A 25,313-nucleotide genomic window follows, 5' to 3' on the forward strand; every position below is an offset into this window, starting at 1 on the left:
CGCATGGTTCCGGGTTCAGTCCCACTGCATGGCACCTTGGGCAAGTGTCTTCTACTATAGCCTCGAGCCGACCAAAGCCTTGTGAGTGGATTTGGTAGACGGAAACTGAAAGAAGCCTGTCGTATATATGTATATATATGTATATGTATGTGTGTGTTTGTGTGTCTGTGTTGTCCCCCTAGCATTGCTTGACACCGATGCTGGTGTGTTTACGTACGTCCCCGTTACCTAGCGGTTCGGCAAAAGACCGATAGAATAAGTACTGGGCTTACAAAGAATAAGTCCCGGGGTCGATTTGCTCGACTAAAGGCGGTGCTCTAACATGGACGCAGTCAAATGACTGAAACAAGTAAAAGAGTAAAGAGTATATAGTAAAATGAAATGAAGTATTGATTGTCTTATTGAATAGATGAAATATTGAATATAAAATATTAAGGGTCTGGTATACTTTCTTGCATTAAAGCAGTCTTCAAGGTCCCAGGTTGTGACAGGAGTGTTTCAACTGTCTGATGATATATATATATATATATCATCAGTTTATTGTTATGGTATCTGCTTAACCAGAAACCCTAATAATGATCTGAGCATGTTTAGGGTCAACAAATCTTGATACTGATAATAATAACAGTTTAATAACATTATCCGTAACTACTGTTAGGAGTTTCCGCTCCGTCTGTCTGTGTCTGGGTGCGCGCTTGTGCGTATCATTAGATAGCCTAGTTTACACCGTAAAGGAAAAATGGTACAAGCCCGCCATTTTAATGCGAATTCGTAAGATACTGAGATAAGATATCCTGAGTGACAATATACAACATCGGTTGCTTCTACCTTCCTGGTAACAAAATACTAAACATACACACAGATACACACGCACTGATACATACGCATACATGCATGTGCACACAAGTACGTACATGAATACAAAAACGCATACATCAGTTTGGACACAGTCAATTGCAGAGGTCATTCGAAACTACAGCCGCAAGATAACTGGTGAGACACCACGGGCGAACCACAAAAGTTTCACGAGATCGGTCTATTAAGCAACCAAGCCGTCTTCGCGACACAGTCAAACTAATAGATTTTAATGCATAAATTCATTTGCGAAGCAAAGCATTTGTATAGATTAGCTCGTTTACCGAAATGCAAAGCAATGGGAATAACACAGACACAAATACGTGTGTGCATGAATGTCGGTAAAACTAATTCAGGTAGTGTGCGTGTGTGTGTGTGTGTGTGTGCGTGTGTGTGTGTGTGTGTGTCTGTGTGTGAAGGAGAGTGAGTTTGGTATGCGTGCACGTCTTTCTCGCTTTATAAAAAATAGAAATTGCGCTAGCTTTAGCATTTGCCTACGCTGCTGCTAGGTCAGCGTCAAATTTGACGGAGGAGCTACCATCACCTATCTATCTATCTATCTATCTATCAATCAATCTATATATCTATATATCTATATATCTATATATATATATATATATATATATATGCTATATGTATGACATATATGCATTATATACATATATATAGATGTACATATATATATATATGCTATATGTATGACATATATGCATTATATACATATATATATAGATGTATACACATATATGTATACATATATATATATATATACATACATACATACATATATATACATATATATACACATACATACATATATATACATTATATATATATACATACATATATATATAATATATACACACACATATATATAATCAATCTATATATATACATATATATACATATAATATATATATAACATCATACATACACACACACACACATACACACACACACACACACACACACACACACACACACACACACATATATATATATATAATATATATATATATATATATATATATTCATATGGACCCTCCATAAATACAAAATTTCATGTTGGTATTTATGTGAGCAACTGTCTTTGAAGACTCATTTGTCACTTAATGCTCGAAATGAGGAGTAGATAGACAGCCGACAACTGGTAAAGAGTCATTCTTTCTGTTACTCAACAACACACTGAACAACTTCCAGAATGTGCACGATCAGGCCGCAGCCTTCATCAATTTGACAACGGTCACTTTGTCTTGATATTTAGCACCAGTGGGTGGAAATTTATGTTATTTACGTAGAATCGGGTCACTATGTACTTGTCACACGTCCGACGTTGTAATGGTTCTGCGTTACATTGTACAGCCCCAGTAGCTTACTTCATAGTTCCAGGTTCCAGTCCACTGCGTGGCACCTTCGGCAAGTTCCTTCAATTATAGCCTTGGGTCGACCAAAGCCTTATGAGTGTATTTTGAAGAATGAAACTAAAAAGCCCGTCGTGTGTGTATAGAAAGACACACACACATGTATATATGTGTGTGTGTGTGTGTGTGTGTGTGAGTGAGTGAGTTTGTGTGTGTCTGTGCTTGTCTCCCACCACACCTTGAGAATCTATGTTAGTGAGTTTACGTCCCCGTAACTTAGCGACTGATAGAATAAGGGTCTGTTTGTTCTGGAGACAATTCATTCGACCAGGTATTCAAGGCGGTACCCCAGCATGGCCGCAGTCTAATGATGAAACAAGTAAGAATTTTAAAAATATCTTTATATATAAAAGTCAAGTTGTGTGTCTGTCTCCTACGATTTAGATTCCTAACTACTCCCACATTTTGCGGTGCAGTTAACCAAAACCGGGTATCTTATAGTCGTGATTCATATCGAGCCCTTCTGGGTATTAGCGCGCGTCTACGATGAGTCTACGATTTTAAAAAAAGATTACCATCATTTTTTCCCATTTTAATGCATTTTTTCGCTATTATATAAGGGAAGTAACTCTCTAAAAATGTCTACTATGAGTCAACGATTAAAAAAAAAATTACCATCATTTTCTTTCCATTTTTAATGCATTTTTTTGCTATTTTTTGGCTATAACTCTCTAAAATGCTTATATAGTTATTTCTCTTACAAACTACGTGTATATACACAGTATACACAAATTATGTAATCGTTTTGTTTGTTACTTCGGCAGTCGCTTACTCTGTGCTTGTTGTCCGTTCAGTTTTTTATACAAACAACCAACGCCGGGCGATACTGCTGCTATATAATAATTGAAAATAAAATGAAAGACGCTCCTCGTTGTGAAATATATGTGTTGAGAATGAGAAAAGAGACGAATATGTAAATGCAACCAAAATCCCAAGATTTACCTAGAAAATAGAATTTTAAAAAGTTCGCAGAAAATAGCGTTGGATAGTTACCCAGAATCCGATAACGAAATTCACAAATTTGAGTTAAATTTGATCACGATAACTTGCACATTTGTTTTTAATACATTCTGGTACATTCGAACGCAAATATGCAAATCGTTGTTGTGGATGTCACAGGAGAACAGCTTCTTTCTCTGACGATAATATGCTCATAACATACTCGACTCATTGATGTAAGGGATTCTAGGACACGGGTGTTTCGACATATATTATGAATGCATTGTCGTCGTAAAAAGGGGAAACTGTTTTTTGCCTGTGATGTACACAATGGCGATTAGCATATGTGTGTTCGAATCTACCGTTACCATTTCAGATCTCACTGTTCACAGTGTGAAAATAACGATTTTATGTTGAATTTGATTGCAATTCTGTGTGGCATAAAGAGACGACGATTCTGATATTGCAGAGAGAGCTTTCTTTCAGAGGGAGAAAGAGTTGAAGAGAGAGAGAGAGAGAGAGAGAGAGAGAGAGAGAGACGGGGGGTGGAAGACAAAGAGCATTAGCGAGTATTTGTTTAATTATATAATTATTTCTGTTTTTGTAAATATCCATCAAATAAATAATTAAGGTGTTGAATATTTAATTAAATTATAATTACCGGGTAAATTAAAACGTTACGTAACACAGTATGATAACACACACGTCCCAGTGTGTATATTATATTACCGCTTGTATGGATACATATACGTGTGTGTGCGCGTGTGTGTGTACATACGTATATGCATCCATATATATATATATATATATATATATATTTATAAATGTGTGCTTGTGTGAAATGGACTTTCCTGTCGAGGTATGACACAACAGTTCAGAAAAATTATATATGCATGACTATGTGCACGCACACACACACACACACACACACACACACACACACACACACACCACACACACACACACACAAACAAACACACACACACGCACGAACGCACGCTCGAACGCACGCACAAACATCGGTTGCATTGTCGCTGGCAGGGCTGAGACTAAATTTCATGTTGCTCGCTATGTTAATGACTCTTCAGTGCTTCTCCGCTTGTTTTTGTATTTGTTCCTTTACCTTTTTCTTTACTTTATTTCCTTCCTTTGTTTCGCTTCTTTTCTCTCTCGAACTCTTTCCCTCAATAATTATACTAAACCTCATTGATATTTATTACAATTAAAACAAAAAAAAACATAAAAATTTGAGAAAAAAGTAAAATAAAAATGAAATATACGAAGCGACTAATTAGAAACAATAAGTTGTTGCATTCCGTAGAGACTCCGTGACAATTATGGCAAGAGAAAAACAAATACAGAAACGAAATAAAATAAAATTAAACATATATATATTATATATATATAAGGTGACTAATTAGACACAATAGGCATAGCTGTTGCATTCCGTAGAGACTCCGTGACAATTACGGTAACAGAAAATAAACAAAACAACTGTGGGTTTTTTGAGGCTTTTTTTTTAAATGAGCAACAAACAACATGGAGCCAAAAAGACAGTAAAAAAAATGCGAAAATAAATGTTCCTGAAAACAAATGTTTTGTTGTACGAATCTGTTGACACAGAGTTTTAGTTTACAGGGTCACGTGGTTAAGAAGCTTTCTTTGCAGCTACCACGTGATTTCGGGTTCAGTCCCACAGCATCTTGGGCAAGTGTCTTCGGCCATTACAATCAGTAACTCCAGCGCCGACTAAATGCCATGATTGTATTTGGTAGACTTATACGTAAGCTGTGTGGAGGGCCATCGTCTATCTATCTATCTATCTATCTATCTATCTATCTATCTATCTATCTATCTATCTATCTATCTATCTATCTATCTATCTATCTATCTATCTATCTATCTATCTGTCTGTCTATCTATCTATCTATCTACACACACACACACATACACATACACACACACACACACATATATATATATATATATATATGTATGTATGTATTTTTGTGTGTATAAGTGTTTGTGTGTGTGTGTGTGTGTCTGTGCATGCATGTGCATGCACTTACAAAGTGCATCTATGGACTTCATTTTGGGTGACATCATGTAATTATCGAACACTGAAACATATGTAATAGATGTAATAAGAGAATCCCAAATTCCCGCCCATGTATTTTCTCTTTCAATATATACAGTTGTGTGTATGTGTGTGTTTGTGTGTGTGTGTGTGAGTGTGTGTGTGTGAGTGTGTGTGAGTGTTTGTGTGCGAGTGTGTGTGAGTATGTGTGCAGTTTCATGCTTGTATTTATCAACCTCGACTATCATAATTTCACAACCGGTATTAGTTTGTTTGCGTCTCCGTAATTCGATGAATCAATAAAAGAGAAGGCGATTAGTTTGGCTATACTCTTCAAGGTGGCACCCCAGCGCAACCGCAGGAGAATGAGTAAAACAAGTAAAAGGTAAAAATATAACGTAATAATATTCTTATGTTGAGCTTCGATCCTTCTTCATACGGTTCCAGTACCATATTAGTTTTCTTTTGTTGTTGTTTTTGTTCTATGCCCAGTGCTTACCATTTGATCACTGAACCCCTCTGTATTCACAAAGGAGTACCGTGAATGAGTACTCTTTGGGATATATATTTATGCAAACGCAAATTTCATGCAGGTCTTAAACTGGAACAATTTTGGTGCTGAGTTCTAGGATGAAGCTTAGAACAGAACATGGATGTTTCCTTAGAATGGGAAGCCCAGTAAATGTAGAGAGGCAGCAGCACATCACCTGGTGAATGGATATCCATATCCACAGTCATACACATTCAAGTTATCCGCTACAAAAGATAAACAACTAGAAGCCCTGCTACGGACCGCACTCAGATTTACTGAAGGAACTGATAGAAAAGAAAAATCCGATTGATAAAACGCGCAAAGTAAACTAAGTTTGCCTAGGGAGAAGCTTGTTAAAACCTGTCATGTTTGGTGAAATGGTGATATGGTAATTAGATAAAAAAAAAAGCTTACAAATATTTGGGAATTTATGAACTAGACAAAAAAAAACGCGTACAAATGAAAGAAAATACCAGACGTGAGTATTTATTGACATTAACTCTTAACATAGAAGTATATGAAAAGGGGCAATAAATTATAGGTGTAACATTCTGAACTTGGTGTCAAACGAATTAGAAAAACAACAAAGAAAAACTGACAGCATTCAGAATACATCAGTCAAACTCTGATTGAGTAAGTTTATATTTAGCGCGAATACAAAGATCTAGGCACCCTACAGAACTTTTTAAAAAAGGAGCAATTATATAGTATCCGTTGCAGTGGTACAAAATATCTAGGAGTAAAAGGACAGTGGGGAGACCTAAACCAAATAGTTGCAAACAGGAATATAAAATAGAAAAGAAACTGTTTTCTCGCTTCAAGAAAACCAATGAATATAAAATATAGAAGGAAGTGATGGAGAATAATGACAAAAAAGAAGTAGATATCACAACAAAAGCAATGAAAAAGTGAAAACTAAGCGAAAATTGTGCTAAAGAGCTTAATGTTAAAGCGATGGCAAAAAAAAATCTTTCCATGGCGGACTGAAACAATGATAAACAGCAGCATCGTACTCAGTATTGAGACTGAAGAATTCTTGAATGCAAAACAGGATCTCAGCTTTAATTCCTTTCACCAGAAACCACTAAAATATGTAATATTCTTTCTTTTCTTTTATTCTTTTACTTGTTTCAGTCATTTGACTGCGGCCATGCTGGAGCACCGCTTTTAATCGAGCAAATCGACCCCGGGACTTATTCTTTGTAAGCCCAGTACTTATTCTATCGGTCTCTTTTGCCGCACCGCTAAGTGACGGGGACGTAAACACACCAGCATCAGTTGTCAAGCAATGCTAGGGGGACAAACACAGACATACACACACACACACACACACACACACACACATATATATATATATATATATATACGACAGGCTTCTTTCAGTTTCCGTCTACCAAATCCACTCACAAGGCATTGGTTGGCCCGGGGCTATAGCAGAAAATACTTGCCCAAGATGCCACGCAGTGGGACTGAACCCGGAACCATGTGGTTGGTTAGCAAGCTACTTACCACACAGCCACTCCTGCGCCTATAGTTGGAAATATGAAACAACGACGGAATATGTAGAGATTGGAAGAATTCAATTATCCACATTGTCTCTGGTCATCCACACACACATACACACACACACACACACACACACGTGGGCATTCTTATATGCAATTCTAACTTATCACAATGCGAAAGTGCAAAATTTGGTTGAAAGGCCAAGAATTTTATACACAGTCGAAAACATAAGGTTCTTATAACAAAATACATAAAATATTAAACAATTTTTGGACTTTTTTCTCAGTTTCCTATTTAAAACCTTGCAATATTGATTTTGTCAAAAGTATCAAAATTTATTAAAATCCTCGAATGAAACGATTTCCAAAACATTTGTAAGTGTATTTGCTTATTTATACACTCGCTGGTAATGTAGATATAAGTATACAGCTTTATGGCAATGTATATAGCTTTTTAAAAATAGTATTTAAAAGAAAAATATATACCCGTTGACAAGACTAAATATAGGAATTGTGAAAAGATATTTTTTGAGACATAACAAAGTAAATATTTAGAGAAAAAGAGAAAGATGCGTAATATAGACAAACTACTAGCGCTGAGTGTGTTTATAGGCCTTACTAATGACACCTCTTCGTGAATATAACAGAACAGAACAATAGAAAAATATGCTAAAATTATTGATAACGTGCTACCTTCTAATGACACGTTATCAAAATGTATTTGTGATGTGAAATTTTGGCAAAGGTGAGCAGATAAATGTATTGAAAGAAATTCTACATTCTCTCTTCGAATAACAACTGAAAAACAAATGATGCTATTTTAGTAGTTTTTGGGTTGTCTATACGTTATATTAAACACATCTTGGAGAATTCATCCCACCAAGAAACAGCCGTATAGAGATCTGCCCGTCTCCACCATTATAAGAAAAAAACGCTTGGTCTTTGCAGGACGTTTGCTGGGCGAGCTAAATAAGAGCTGGTAAGTGATAGGGGATGCTTAAAAGTTCAAAATAAAATGAGTGCCCTTAATAACTAGCGGGTACGATTCCGTTTAATTACACACCTGGAAGACAAAAAGGTCATGTGCTTAAAACCAAGCGGTTGCTCGCTTTAGCATCTTCCAGAGGTATAGTCAAACGAAATCGCACCTGTTAAAGCATACTCACTGGTTCAAAGGATTGGATGTAGTCTAACACCCTGGGGTGACTATGTAGATAAGAGTGGTGTGTGTCAAAAGTTTCGAAATCCCCAGCAGTTTCCATTTTCGCTATGAACTAAAACTGCCTTAAGTCAAGAACAAAAGATTCAATTTGGTAACATTTGTCAGCTACGTATGAATCAATAACAGTAATTTCCTGCCGAAATTGAAAACCGACTTTATGCTGAAAACCCATTTGTATATTCATTAAACTAAAGTAATATTTCGCAGGAAGAAAAGGAATGGAAAAGGAGACATTTCAACAGATTTTTACTTTAAAATCAAAATTACAAGTGGAAACTGACAAAATATTATTAATGGAGTAGCTTACTACAAGCAGAGAAATCTTTTAAAAGTGCTAATGCGATTCCCAGCTACATATGTGAAAGAAAATGTTCACTTCATTCAATAACGGAAAACAAATTTAGAAAATAAATTAAATATAGAAACTGACTTACGGTTACATGTAGAGTACAAAATTCCAAACAGCAAAACTCTCCGGAATCAGAAGCAGACTCACCCAAGTCACTAACTTTTAATGCCTGAGTTCTAAAGATGCATTTTTCAAACCATTAAGCTAAAAATGTAGCTAATTTATGTTGATTCAGCGTCATTTTAATGCTTGTTTGCAGTTATATACATATACACATATACGTACCAATATATATATGCATATATACGTATACACACACAAACATATATATGTAAATATATATATATATATATATACTACTCCTTCCACCATTCCATTGGAACACAAGGACGGTTCCCTTTGATACCAGCAAGAAAGAATAATGAACTGCTTTACTACACGCAACTATAATATAGCGATTATACCAACTACCGACAAAACACCACCACATAGATTCTATTGAGACCAGTAAGAAACAAGTATGAACGTTTCTATTCCACTTTTTATAATATTTTTGATAAGGTTCGTTTTTTCAAGAACCGAAACATGTAAAATTCATAAGAAAATTAAAATTTATCTAATATAGTGGCGTTTTCAAACTTCTTTTTTACAAATATATACCCACTCGTATACGATCTACTCTTATTATAATATATATATATATATATATATATATAATATATATATATATATATATATACACACTTATTAAAACAGCAAAAGCTGTCTGTGATGTTTTTGTGGCTTAAATAAGAAAAACGATATTACTCTACGTTCGGTATTCGAGTACTATTTTTTCACCTTGTTTTGCATTTATGTACTTACTCTTGTATATACACACACGTTTGTGTGTGTGTGTGTGTGTGTGTGTGTGTGTGTGTGTGTGTGTGTGTGTGTGTGAATATATATATGTATATGTACACACACAAGTACATATATTTATATATTCAAATATATTTTAGTTTCTTTAAAAAATTCTTCCATATAGAGGGCTCTATAGAAATGATGGGTTAGACGATTCCTAATTTATGCCATGGCCGTACTGTAGCACATGCAAAACAAACCGCAACAATCATCAACAGACGTCCATAATACATATTTTGCACACCGGAAATAATCAAATCCAACAAGTATGCGAAATAAATTTACTATATGAACACCTATAATTCCTAAAAGCAGTGTTGCATAAATTACAAGAAAAGTGGAGCTCCACCTTGCGTTGCAGTAGAACTGTTGAAAACGTAATGATGATGATGATGATGATGATTCTTTATAATTTTTGGCACATTGTCTTATCGTCCCTGAAAGAATGAAAAGCTATGACTTCGGCAGCTTTTGAACTCTGAACGTAAAGACCCGGAAGAAATGCCGCTAAGCATTTGGTCCGACACTCTAACGAATCAGCCAGCTCACCGCTTTAATAATAATAATAATAATGATGATAATGATGATGATAATAATAATAATAATTTTGATGGCATACATTGATCTCTCACTCAATAACAATAATCCTTTCTACTATAGGTACAAGGCCTGAAATTTTGGGTGGGGGAAGTAAATTGATTAGATCGATGCCAGTGCTCAACTGGTACTTATTTTATCGAATCCGAAAGGATGAAAGACAAATTCGACATCGGCGGAATTTGAACTCAGAACGTCGTGACGGACGAAAAGCCGCTAAGCATTTCGCCCGGCGTGCTAAGGATCCTGCTAGACCACCGCCTTAAAAATAACAACAACAGTATTACTTATGATGATGATGATAATGATAATGATGATGGTGAAGAAGAAGAAGAAGAAGAAGAAGAAGAAGAAGAGAAGAAGAAGAAGAAGAAGAAGAAGAAGAAGAAGAAGAAGAAGAAGAAGAAGAAGAAGTTGATGATGATGATGATGATGAGGAGGAGGAGGATAGAGGAAGGGAGCTAGTCGATACCATCGACTCTTGTACTTGACTGTTAGTCAATCTTATCGACCCTGAAGAGACGAAAGGCTTAGCTAAACTTGAGGGGTTTTGAAATCAGAAAGTAAAAAGTCGGAAGGAATACAGTAAGTAGTTTCTTCCGACTAATAATAATACTAATGAAAAATGGTCAGTTTTCTATTAACCTGACGAGCAAAAGTGAATGTAGTTTTTGTTTAGAAAATATAGCAACCGGAAACTGGATCTATTACGAACCGGAAGTTAATCAATTAATGAACGATATCTGCTATCATATTACCAGCTTATGTCTCTCAGACAGTTTTCGTATACATCAAAGTTGATTTTGTTTCAGAATAAAAGGCAAAGAGCCAAACAAACTTTGCAACCCAAATCAGTAACTGAATGAATAACTAAATACCAAATTCACAGATCCTTCCGTACTTCATTCATTGCCTTCTGTAAATTCTACACAGAAAACTACCTCGTTTATATGGTGTAAGAAATAAATCCAAATATTCACGGATTACTGAGAAAGTCCAGCTTCAACGTAAGTTCGTATTTAATTTAAACAAACCGTTCTTTATTTTGATTTTGTCAAAATATCGAAGAAATATGGTTTTTATGGTTGAATACTTAAGCTTGAATTATTATTTTTTTTATCCATATCCTGTTCAATCCCGAATGAATATCCTATAATAATCACGATATTTTTGTTGTCCGAAAATAGCGACATTTCACTGCTTGATTTCAATAAAGAGTGCAAAGAAAGAAGCTAATGTGAAAATAGCATTGCCTTATTTCTACTGGGAAGCCTTTTACTTTTTTAACCAAATATTTAGACGCTATTATTTATAGCTTTATCTCATTCGAGTTTCACCGTTCTAAAAGAGAATCATTGCTTTATTTATTAATCTCCATTTTGATTAGCCTTGAGGCAAAAAAAGCAAGAAAAGTAAACTTGTAAAACCGCTCTTGAATTTGACATTTCGTGTGATTATTCTCAATTACAATCGTAATCATTACTTAAACTCTGTCTTGAGAAAATAACCATGTATCGATTCTTCATGACGTTATCACATTCTATTTTGGGATGTATATCTCTCTCTATATATATAAACGGCAAAATGTCTGTCTGTGTGTGTGTATATCCTTTATACGAATCCACAATTTTTCAGGTAGAGGGCTCGTACTTACTATGGCCATTCAAAACCGTCCAAGGGTGGTCGTGCACATCTTTAAATTTCCCCAGTCACCCCGCAAAGCCATTAAAAAAATCAATAGAAGTGACTTTTTTGTGAATTTTCTATCCAAAATCCAATCAAAATGCCCGAAACTTGATACGCCAATTGGATGCCAGCTAGCTGTATGCGATTGGTCGGAGATTTGGACAGTACTCGCGTGTATGTGCACACGCACGCAGCTGCATATGCACACGCACGCAGCTGCATATGCATGCACTAGCACTATGACCCGGCAACGCCGGGTCATAGTGCTAGTAAAGATATATAAATATATGTATATATATCAGAAATATTAAATTTCTAAATATCTCATAGAGATATGTGCGGTGGTGGAGCGATAGAGTGGTTGTATACTGTCACGTTAGGTTGACAGTATACAACCTCTCTCTCTCTCTCTCTCTCTCTCTCTCTCTCTATATATATAATATATATATATTATATATATATATATATATATATACAAATGAAATAATTTTTACTTTGTCAAAGAGCTTTCTCACTATCGTTAAAGATGCAACACCAGTTGTCACTCACGAACGAGTATTCCAGAGAGAGAGAGAGAGAGAGAGAGTTGAACCAGTAGTCAGCTGGGTAAACAAGAGATACCACGTGAAATGAAATGCATCACTCAAGAAAGCAAAACACCACCCTGACCAGGAATTGAGTTCACAATATTAAGATCGCAAGCCGAATGCTCTACACACAAAGTCACGCACGTTAACAGCAGGAGAAATACTCACAAACACTCAGAAGACATCTTACAGAGCTGACTTCAAATGTTCATAGAAATATATATTTTGGTCCTAATTAGACAAAGAAAATGCTGTCTTTAGATACATTACAAACGGATGTAATCCTACGGTTCGTACTAAGATCATCCACATTGCCACATGTGTTATAACACTGTAATACATAAATGTATTCATATTATTGGTTATGTGTCATTCAGAACGGCGATAGTTAACTCTGAGAACAGAAGACGACAAACAGCGTGAATGAATGTATTCAAATTAGGCATGTAGAGAGAATTGAGAGGTCCGCAACGGGATGCCAGTTATATCTGAGGTACACACAGTAAAGCATCGGCACACGCACGTAATTCAGCACGCACACACACACACACACAGATAAACAAACAATCGTACACACATATGCAATATGCAAACGTATGAAGAAGTAATAGCTACCACGTGTTGATTCCTTGATCAGCCTCATCACTGAAACACATACACATTAACAGCCACTCCCTGCCCTCCCCTCTCTCTCTCTCTCTATCTATCTATCTATCTATCTATCTATCTATCTATCTATCTATCTATCTACACACATACATACATATATATATATATATGTATATTCTCTTATGTCTGGCGGGAGTCATTAGTGCCTTATTATTTAACACACTCACCGTCACCGGTAAAATGTCCACTTATTTCTTATTTTTATTTTCTAAAATTTTCGTTGCGTCTTGCAACCTTTTCAATAGTTTTAACTCTGTCCGTTATTTACATTATATAAATGTATGTATATATATATATATGGATATGCGTGCATGTGTGTTTGCCTATATGTGGGTGGATGTGAGTGAGAAGGCACGCGACTAGTGGCTAGGACGTGGCCCTCACGATCACAAGTCCGTGGTTTCGATAGCCAGACGGGCGGTGCGTTGCTCCAGTTCACTCAGCTGTTACAAATAACCATGTGACGGACTGATGTGACGTTCAGTGAGGAATGTTGGTCAGCCGCGTACCCAGTTGGAGTGACAGCAATCTACAAGAAGCGCATTGTGACCAGCGGTGTATAGCAGCATCCTATAAGCCCCCCCCCTTTTTTGGGAGGTGTCTTCAGCTCTGGTGTTGGGTGCACGTCTTCTTTCTTCTTCTTTCCTCTGTTCCCTAGCCTCTTCGATGTATTGTCAGAAAAAAGAGGCTTTGAAAGCGATATTCACATATGCATACATATGTATTAATGTATGTACGTATGAATTCTGTCTCTCTGTTCTCTCTCTGTATGTATATATATATATATAAGTATATTTATATGTATATTTATATGTATATATATTTATGTATGTATGTATGTATATGTATATATACATATATATGTGTGTATGTGTGTGCATGTGTGTGTGTGTGAATATGCATATGTGTATGGATGTGTATATGTCCGAAGGTGGGCAACGATGAATGATTTAACATATCATATCCATTACACGCGCAGTATTGCGTGTTATGATGAAAGCCACGTGACAAGGCGACAGTTGCGTTTCCGTCGCCATCATTTAAAGGGACAGATAAGAAGCAAGCGATATATGTATCTTTCGAATTGATTAAAGGTTAATTAATTTGGAACAGTTTAATCAATTCAATCATGTTACCAATTCAAAGACAAAATGGGGGGAGATCGTCAAACAATACGAACTGAATCCCAGCATACTTTGTCGCATTTTGTAAGACGTTTGCGTAATGGATTAAAGAATTCCATTATTTCCGAAGAACTAGCAACTCCACCTTTAATCATGGCAAGTTTGAGATTTCATATAGATTAAAATAATAAGGAATTTCACCGAATTCTTGGCTACTCTGCATATTATGCCAAATGGATTACTTCAAAATCACTAAAAATAGACTTTTCATCGACCAAACTTTTCTTAACAAAAAATGTGACTAATCTATTAAAAATTACAATAAACAAGTAGGCGTGGTCACTAATGATGATAATGTATCTTTTCTACTTCAACAAATGCTTGCGACTAATTATTGCGGTAAACATTATCAAAATATTAGTAAACCAGTGACATTGTTTTGAAATTCTGAAATTCTTTTCAAAATCAAAATTCTTGAAAAAAAAAAGACCAAAAGAACAGATGCTTACTACATCATCAGAAAAAAAAGTCCTATGGAGATATAGAAACTGTGAGAACATGGAAATGATTCACAAGAACGATTGTAATTGAGTGATAATTTAAGGTCCACTTTCCGTTCATTCATGTTTGATATTAAAACTGCTGAAAATAAAAGAAGGTAAAAGCCTACGCTGGAAAATTGCAGTTTCCTCTGTGTTCTGCACTGTGAACCAGCAATCTCTAATTTGTGAACCTTTAAGTGAATGGATGATGCCCTAGTGCCAAATTTGGAAAGCTTCCCGTCAGTGGCTACATAATATAGACGGCGAGCTGGCAGAAACGTTAGTATGCCGGGCGAAATGCGTAGCCGTATTTCGTCTGTCGTTACGTTCTGAGTTCAAATTCCACCGAGGTCGACTTTGCCTTTCATCCTTTCAGGGTCGATAAATTAAGTACCAGTTACGCACTGGGGGTTGATATAATCGAATTAATCATTTTGTCTGTCCTTGTTTGTCCCCTCTGTGTTTAGCCCCTTGTGGGTAGTAAAGAAATAGGTATTTCGTCTGTCTTTAAGTTCTAAGTTCAAATTCCGCCGAGGTCGACTTTGCCTTTCATCCTTTCGGGGTCGATAAATTAAGTACCAGTTGCGTACTTATGGTATAGACCCCTAAATGATGAAAAGCAAAACTGACATCAACGGAATTTGAACTCACAATGTAAATGTTGCCCGGCGTGCTAACTATTCCGCCAGCTCACCGCCTCCAGTTATTACGTAATATTCAAAATTTGTCGAGCAGTGTTTAACTCCCTTGCTTTAGGAAATCCCTTTTCAAATTGTGCAATGTTATAGATAAAATGTCTGCTGCATAATGTGTGAAAGACAATTGCATGCATAGCAGCCTCTCCCACGGGTGCTTGACCTAGATGCGTGTCCTAGGCTTTCGCTAGTTCGTTGTGGTACTTATGTAGTCGTAATCATCCATTGACATCCTCTCGGTCCTCCAATCATTAATCTACAAGAATATTATGGCTGAGACAGCTGAAGGGAAAGAGATCTGTACCTACATTTGGCTGTAGCCTGGCATTCATGTTAGGTCATGAATGGCAAAGAACGTAATTTCCAGAAAATAATTCAGTTCTTGAGAACGCAACGGACATCCAGTTCCTCACAATATACAATTCAAACAGTAAATATGTCAGCCATGGTTTAAAAATAGAGCGAAATAAATCAAATTTACTTTACTCTCGTTGATTCATTTATGCTTGCCTTCCGGCATATCTATCCATGCTACACAATCAAGAATGCATATAATTTCCTAGATAAACACGATTTTATATGCCCTTTGAACATTTAAATTTGGAAATTTTATGTCTACTAATAACAATAATGTTTGAATATAGTAATTATACTTTTTGTAATTATAATTATGATTGGTTACATAAGATTACTGTTATCATTAATAACCAATATGAAATAAGAAAATTGAAATGTTTAATATTGTAATTGTCTAGAGTAAAATACCTTTAATGTTTTTATGTAATCGATAAATGATGATAAAGAGTGTATGATCTATGTATAAATACACATATATAGGTCATAACAGTTTATTAAATAGATGAAAATGTTTAGAATATGGCTGCTTAACTATAAAGTAGTTGTGTCTTTTACATCGTATTCCGAAGCCACAATAACTATGGCAGCTGATGATAATTATGTGTGTTAAACTCATTAACGGATTACACCAGGAAGTTTCTTCATTGAAATTTGGATGATGCCCTTTTTCTCTTCCTCTTGTCAACGTGTACATAAGCATCTACATATACATGTACATGTGCGTACGTATTCATAAACATACATACACACATACCTATCTATCTATCTATCTATCTATCTATCTATCTATCTATCTATCTATCTATCTATCTATCTATCTATCTATCTATATATCTTGTGTTATCATTATTGTTTTTACGTATTTTTGTATTCTTATTCGTGTAACATCGTCCGGTTTTCCGTCCTTGTTTTGTATACATCCGAGGCTTTCTTCCAAGGAACATAATGCGCTTCGCTTAGATTTTCCTTTGGGGCTGGCCAGATCGGAGCAATCTCAAGATTAATCAGCGGAAATTGCGAAGATGATCCGGTTCTTGACTGAAGATTGAAGGCTTCGAGTGTCTCGTCCGTGTTTATTGTATCGTCTTCTAAATGTTTCACGTTCTTGTCCCAGTTTGTATTTTTTTACATTTACATATATATATATATATATATATATATGTGTGTGTGTGTATGTGTGTGCTTTTCTTGGATTTATTTTCTTCGGGCCTTTCTTCTGCCATCTTTCTGATGAAGAGTCATGGTCGAAACGTTTCTACATCAACTCTTTTCCCCATCTTATACTGAGCGTCAACCAAATGTATTTCATGTGTACATCTTTTGAATTTTGTTGTTTTCTTACTTTCAATTTTCGATTTGCCTATGTATATATATATATATATATATATATATATATATATATAAGTATGTATGTATGTGAATCGAAATAGTTTGATCCAAATTCCGTGATACTTATAATTTCAAAGCATAAATTTATGCTTATCCTTAGCCATTTGTCCACTCATTTGAGAGTATAATATATATATATATATTATATATATATATATATATATATATATATTATATATATATATATATATATATAATGAAATGGGTTTGTACTACGCACCCACGAAACATTAAGTTGATTTGGAGCTGAGTCAAACTGTTATTGAAAAATATATATTCATGCTCATATGTTTGTGGTATTCCTGTTATTTTTATTCTGGACTAAGACCATGCTGGGGCACAGTTCCAGTTTCTCTTGGGTGGTGGAGATCAACTGTTTTGAATTCGTTTTACTGAAAGTTGGTGAATAATTGAATTTGTAGCTTCTTTTCATGGTATAGTTGTATTGTTGTGATAAAATATTCTTGTTAGGAGTTTGTTCAACATTCCCTGAATATTTCTGATTTCTTTAAATAAGCAGCTGGGCACTTGAGGACCTCTAAATATCTGATGGTTACAATAAAATGGGTGTATGTGGAAGCCGGTAGTATTTGCCAGTTTGTGCATTTAAGTTTCTCTTAGTGCCAAAATGTGTGACATGACCTTCAAAGTACTTCCATATCATGGGCTGCTTAGCTTAATGGTAGAGACTACTCCGCGGCGAGCTGGCGGAAAAGGCGGCGAGCTGGCAGAAACGTTAGCACGCCGGGCGAAATGCGTAGCCGTATTTCGTCTGCCGCTACGTTCTGAGTTCAAATTCCGCCGAGGTCGACTTTGCCTTTCATCGTTTCGGGGTCGATAAATTAAGTACCAGTTATGCACGGGGGGTCGATGTAATCGACTTAATCCGTTTGTCTGTCCTTGTTTATCCCCTCTGTGTTTAGCCCCTCGTGGGTAGTAAAGAAATAGGTACAGACTACTCCGACGGTATCCGTGAGGTACGGATTTCGATTCTTCGTAGCCGCCTGTTCGATCTTTTTACACTGGCAGTGCTCCAGCAAGGGCACGGCCTTTGCGCTGATACGTATAAAATAATATAAATAGCATTCTATCTCTCGGTAATGTCCAAGCGGATAAAGATGTAAACTCTAAGACGTTCCTAGTAACTGAAGTTTTTTAATTAATCATGTTATTACTATACATTCTCTTTAACCCTCTTTTTTTCTCTTTTTAAAAGACCGGGTATGTTCGGTGGATCGCTATCCAATATACTCAAAACTATGATTGTCCATAAATCAACATAACAAATATTTTTTTGCGACAAGTGTACGCAAGGTCCCTCCTGAGAAATTCCTACAATCAGAGGTTAGTTTCGTACAATGCCTAGTGAAAGATTCAGCATTTACTATAACAATTTCTAAGTCCCATATTGCATTAAAGATTTAAATTGCTTCATTTTATAACGTCAAATAATTCATATTATGCCTATACACTTAACATTTATGATTCTGAAATTCCGATGCTTTAAATTTCATATTATTTTCATCTGCCCACCTCACTTCCGACAGAAATGGTGTAGCTCATTCTAAAATGTACAAGCGGTTTCTGCTTCAGTTTTGATTGCCATCGATATATTTTTGTGTCATCGACGTTAACTCGTTAGATTGAGTGTAAATACCTATGATCTTATACCTGAGCAAAACATCAAAAGCCGTACGGAGATTTCCATCCTCAAATGTATATCTTTGTAATTCTATCAAAACTGTCACGAGCAATCATATTCACGATGAAGCACAAAAGAAACAACATTTACTCACCTTTTTTCGAAAGATTTAATTAGTAAAGGATCCAAAATATTTTCCTCTGGTTCCCAGGTACTGTGCCTGTAAAAAAGGAAAAAAACAAAATATAAAGAAATATGTTTAAACAGACCAAAAATTGAATTTTAGTACACAAAATTGATTCATTAATTTTTTAAATACAAATTTTACTTTCTGAGATTAAGTTCTGCTGAGGCTGACTTTCTGTTTTGTCCCTCACAAGTATCGATGAAATAAGTACGAGTTGAGTACTAGAGTCAAGGTAATCGACTGTCCCCCTCCCCCCAAAGTCTTGTGTCTATAGTAGAAATGATTAATATTTTAAAAATAAATTTTACGTTCTGAGTTCAAATTCCACCGAGGCCGATTTTTCTTTTCATCCTTACGGGGTCGATAAAATAATACCAGTAGAGTACTGGTGTTGCTGTAATTGACTAGTCCCTTTCCCAAAAATCTCAAGCCTTCTGCCTTTACAAAAAAAGATTATTTTAAATACAAATTATAAGAAATAAATCGCGGGCAAATTTTTTGATCATGTTTGAACGAGTAAACTACGAAGCTCCCTGAATTAACATAAGTGGCTGGGTATTCCACAGTCACGCGTACCCTGAATGTAATTCACAGGCGTAGACGACGTGACTCTATGTGACAAAGATGGACCTTTAAAATACAATTATAGTCCACCCGAATGGGCTTCTATTCAATTTCCCTTTAACGAATTTTACACACAGGATATAGAGAAATGGAAGGCTATAGAAAATGATACACTACACTTTCCTAAAATATCGCACTGTGGAATCGAACGTGTTTTGGGATAGTTCCCGTTCGTCAAGTTTCACTGAGAAAACATTAACCAACCCGAAACTATGGTAAAAAGATACATTTACTCAAGGTGCTGTACAGAGAGATCGAACCCGAGACCCGATAATTATGTAGCGAAGTCCTTAATCACATAGCTATATCCCTCTTCAATTGCAACCTGTACACCAAAGTAACATCTTGTGTAATAGATCGAATAGGTGTCAGACGAGAATATTAAATTATAATTCCAAAATTAAAGACGTCATTATATGCAACCTAACAGTGATTGCTTAAGATAAATTAATTAGTTTTTAGAACCATTTAGTCTCCAAGATTAAAGTGATCAGTTTGAAAAATCCAAAAGTATGACGGTTAAACCGTCATATAAAATATTTCCCATCAAAAGCTTTGTGAACGGGTGTGGCCTACTCGTTAGAGTATTTGGCTTATGATCATAAAGCTAGGGGCTCAATTTTTGGACTACGCAGCGCTTTGTGTCTTCAAGTAAAATACTTCATTTCTCATTCATCCCGTCTACTCAGGTAAAAATGGGTAGCAGTTGGAGGGGGTGCAGCCTTCTCTGTCTTCAGCTTGAACGCCCTGTGTCAAAATGACTACATCACTGAAAATAATAACATCTTGGGAGTACAGTTCTATATTGGAATAGATGAAGAATTCCCCAAAGGATATCGTGAGTCTGTATATAATCCATATCACCCTTACTTTTGAATAGATCAGATTAGTTGGCTTACAACTACAGGACAAGTTGACTTACATATACAGAAACGTGAGAGAAACAATCATCATATGAGCAAAAGCTTATTATATACGAGCAAGCGAGAAGAGATCAAAAACAGTGACAAGAGGTGTGATAAATACAACACATCTTGCAGAGATCATACACCTTCATAGTTCAAGAACTGGAGACAGCTATTAAATATTTGATGAATCTCATAAGATTATCTCTAAACCTCAATTATCTGAGAGAAAATGTCGATTGTGCCGTACCAGTAAGTGAATTATCACATTCACTATAAGCCGTTGCCAAATCTATTCACGGTATTATCCGCAAGATGGCTCGATCTGATGGTGATATCAAAGACGCTTAAAAACCAGAATGTACCCACGCCCTCAAAAATAAGGAACACTGGTGAAACAGTTTAATAAAACATCAAACCTGGGCAAGACCGATACACCTGGTATTGTTCTGTGGAACAGAGAAGAACGTCCATTTGCTGTGATAGAGGTCAGCTGACCAATAGATACATGATGTTCCTTCTAAACTTGTGCGGTGGAGAAAACACCATGGTCAGCGTATTTAGCTCCTTTCTAAACCCTATAATTTCCCATTGCGCTTCTTAATTATTAGAGGCGGAGTGGGTTATGTAACAACACGTTAGCGTAAAAGTCTTCTACTAGTGTTTATTTTCAAAAACAGATAAAACGCAAACAGACCAGAATCCACTGGTTTCAATCGATTTATGGTACAGGGAAGATGTGTAAAATATTCCAAGGATTCTTCATTTGAGCTACGATGAATGAACATTTTATACACATAATAAATAACCATATAACCTATGACATAAAGTAATCGCACACACTCGTGTTCTTAAGATATGCGCACCCTTTACATGAACGTGAGTATATTTACACAGATACCTGTATAAGCTCTTGTGTGTACGCCTGTGTGTGTGTGTATTTTTGACAACATTAACTCAGGCATTGACGTATCCCTAAAGCTTTGTCACAGTTTTTGAGAACGGCTTGAATCCTTCGGAGAACCAAAATAGGACTCATAGAAAGTCAAAAACACCTCCATGCATACTTGTATACATACTTGTATACATACAAATATACCTACATTCATACATATGTTCATAAATACATGCGTATTAACAAAGATAAGTAGAAGTACACATTCTGCGACCTGGGTATATCATACCTATGTTTCGGTGCACAGCGACGGAAATTTTGACACTATTCTCCTTGTAAATGTTTAAGTGAAGTTAAGTTTTGTGAGTTTCTAAATGCCTAAGACTAACTTAAGCCTACCAGGCTAGAAACGCCATATATATATATATATAATATATATATATAATATATATATATATATATATATATATATCTATATATATATATATATATGTATATATATATATACATGCATACATACATACACACATAAACACATACATACACACATACATACACACGCATATATGTATATATATGTACAAATCACATACGGACGCACAAAAACGAATCTCTCTCTCTCTCTCTCTCTCTCTATATATATATATATATATATATATATATATATATATATACACTCACACACGTATATATATATACATATATATATATAAGTATATAAATAAATATATATACATATATATACAAATATCTACATACATACATGCATACATACATACATATATATATATATATATTATATATATATATATTATATATATATATATAATATACATATATATATACTATCTTTAGCAGCCCCATCAACGATAACAAAAGTAACTACTACTACAACAACAGCAACAACAACAACTACTACTACTACTACAGCGGGGATAGCGTTCGTCGCCTACATTACTAACAGCAGCATCTCTGTTAATCCAAAATCCGCCCGACAGGAAAACAACTACGAACATCACAACCATAAAATATAACACACACACACACACGCACACACACACACACACACGTGCACACAGGCGCACGCACACAAACACATACGCGCGCGCGCATATTCACATTTATAATGTACTCGTACCTAATCTTAAAGAATCTAATATGAACTGTATCACCTGACCTCGTCTGACCTCACCTGATCCCACCTAACTTCATAAACAGGAAGCAAATACCAATAGCGAAGGAGACAAGGGGACCTTGTGTACGTACTTGTCTGTGAGTGTGTGTGTGTGTGTGTGTGTGTGTGTGTATGTATGTGTGTGCGTATGTATATATATATATATATATATATATACATATGAACACACACAGATATATGTGTATATATATATATACACACACACAATTATAGATATGTGCATATAAATAGGTTATATAACCATACAAATATATATATGCACAAATGTATGCAAATATGCGCGTGCGTTTGTGTTTATATAGATTTCGATCCGGTGATCGCGAATTCGCAACACTAAGGAAATCAATATTACAAAGTAAACGAACTGTGTGTAACTTGCATATTTCAACATAGCCAGATGTTTCAACTCACCTCTCTTCTGAAAAGAGGCCGGAATTGTAACAGCTGGCCTTGTGTGTGTGTGTGTGTGTGTGTGTGTGAAAGGATGCAAACGATAATGCAAAGAAATATTCAAAAAAGTATATTCTATTGAAGTAATTCCAAATGTTATTGTTGGAGGTTATAACTCAATATCTGGCTTTCAGCAGCAGCAGTCGCCCGAGTACCGATAAAGGAAATCCCCTTCAGATATATATAATGTCTGGTATCATCCGTGAAGAGATTTGCAAGAAATCGTGTATGGCGAAAAGTTCGTAATCGTCGAAGTTTAAAATTTCACTGATAATTTGATGTATAATGTTTGGCTAATTTACCTAAGGTGTTTAAATTTTCTGGTTTCAAACCATGCCGATGTTATTCAGACAATAAAATTAGCTGCAGCGCTCACATAAACAGGAAAGTTGACATGGATCCTCAAGACTTATCCTACTTTTTCCTACTTTTGCTTGCCCTCACCGTGAATACTGTTGACCACTGTGGTAAACGCGATACAGAATATGATGAAAATTGAAGTTCCCCAGAGATCAGTCACACACAAAAAAGAAATAGATGACATGACATGCCTTGACTATTGGGATCGTGAGCGCTATATAATCTGTATGATGTGGGTATCGACTTTAAAATTCATCCGAGGCTTGGCCCCCGTGCGATCCGTTCTCTACAGAAGTCATGTTGGTGTTGCATCACAACACTACGACAGAACTATTTCACCTCAACTGGTCCTGCTCTCTTCAACATCGTGCCAGACCACATAAAGGAGGAAGTGATTTCACGGCATTCAAACGGTCCCTAGATGATTACCTCCAACGAATTACCAGGCAAACCACCCACACCTGGACATGTCTCTGAAAACAATTACTCTCAGCTCGAATGACTGTGTATCTCTTCCAGGTGGTGCTATTAAATTAGACATGGCCTGAGTCAACTTCGGCCGAAACTTATCTAAGTAATCGAAGTAATATATTTCGATATTCGTTAGGGCAGCGAGCTGAAAGATTCGTTTGCAGTATTTCGTGTCCGTCTTTACATTCTGAATCGACTTTGCCTTCCATCTTTTGGGATACTGAGGTACATGTAATCGACTTACCCACAAACCTGCCGAGCTTGCTGGCTTTGTGCAAAAATTTAAAACCAATGTTATTTTATATTCTTCAGGGCAGCGACCTGGCAGAACCGTTAACACACCGAACAAAATGCTTAGCGGCATTTCGCCGGTCTTTACATTCTGAGTTCAAATTCCACTGAAGTCGACTTTGCCTTTCATCTTTTCGTGGTCGATAAAATAAAGACCAAATCAAGCACTAGGGTCGATGTGTTTTTTCTAACCCTAACCCAATGTTGGTTTATTCATGTCCCTATAACTTCCAAGTTACCAATACAATAAGGGCTAGACTTATAAAATGAGCAGCGGGGTCGATTTGTTCGACTAAAATGCCTTCAGGCGGTTGCTCCAGCATGGCCGCAGTCCAATGGCTAAAAACAAGGAAGAAGCTAAAGGATAACACAAAATACTCTGCTCTATTTATTGTTAATTAGTGCCAACAGTTGTAGTAACAACGGTGGTTACAAGTCGTAGTAGCTTTTAGATATGATAGTGCTGAGACTAGTAGTAGTAGTAGTAGTAGTAGTAGTAGTAGTGATGGTGGTAGTGGTGGTGGTAGTAGTAGTAGTAGTAGTAGTAGTAGTAGTAGTCCACTTACCCCGAACCCGCTGAACTTGCTGGCCTTGTGCAAAAATTTGAAACCAATGTTATTTTATATTCTCTAGGGCAGCGAGCCGGCGGAATCGTTAACACTTACTACTACTACTACTACCATTAGTAGTAGTAGTAGTAGTAGTAGTAGTAGTGGTGGTGGTGGCGGTTGTGATAATAGTACTAGTAGTGGTGGTGGTAGTAGTAGTTGTAGTAGTAGCAGTAGTAGTAGTAGTAGTAGTAGTAGTAGTAGTAGAGGGGAGGGGTGAAAATGCAGGCGATAGT

The 25,313-nt window shown here is 36.0% G+C and overlaps 1 protein-coding gene across 1 annotated transcript in view; it reads right to left on the reverse strand.

Annotated features, from left to right (window-relative positions):
• The window catches only part of LOC115216300 (putative uncharacterized protein DDB_G0282133), a 134,619-nt gene that overhangs the window by 28,381 nt on the left and 80,925 nt on the right, over positions 1 to 25,313 (reverse strand). The window contains exon 3 of the mRNA XM_029785502.2: positions 19,246 to 19,311. Coding sequence (XP_029641362.1) covers positions 19,246 to 19,311 — 66 coding nt within the window. The remainder of the gene's footprint in view (positions 1 to 19,245; positions 19,312 to 25,313) is intronic.

This window comes from Octopus sinensis, linkage group LG10 (genome assembly GCF_006345805.1).
Source record: "Octopus sinensis linkage group LG10, ASM634580v1, whole genome shotgun sequence".
In the NCBI taxonomy this organism is placed as follows: domain Eukaryota; kingdom Metazoa; phylum Mollusca; class Cephalopoda; order Octopoda; family Octopodidae; genus Octopus; species Octopus sinensis.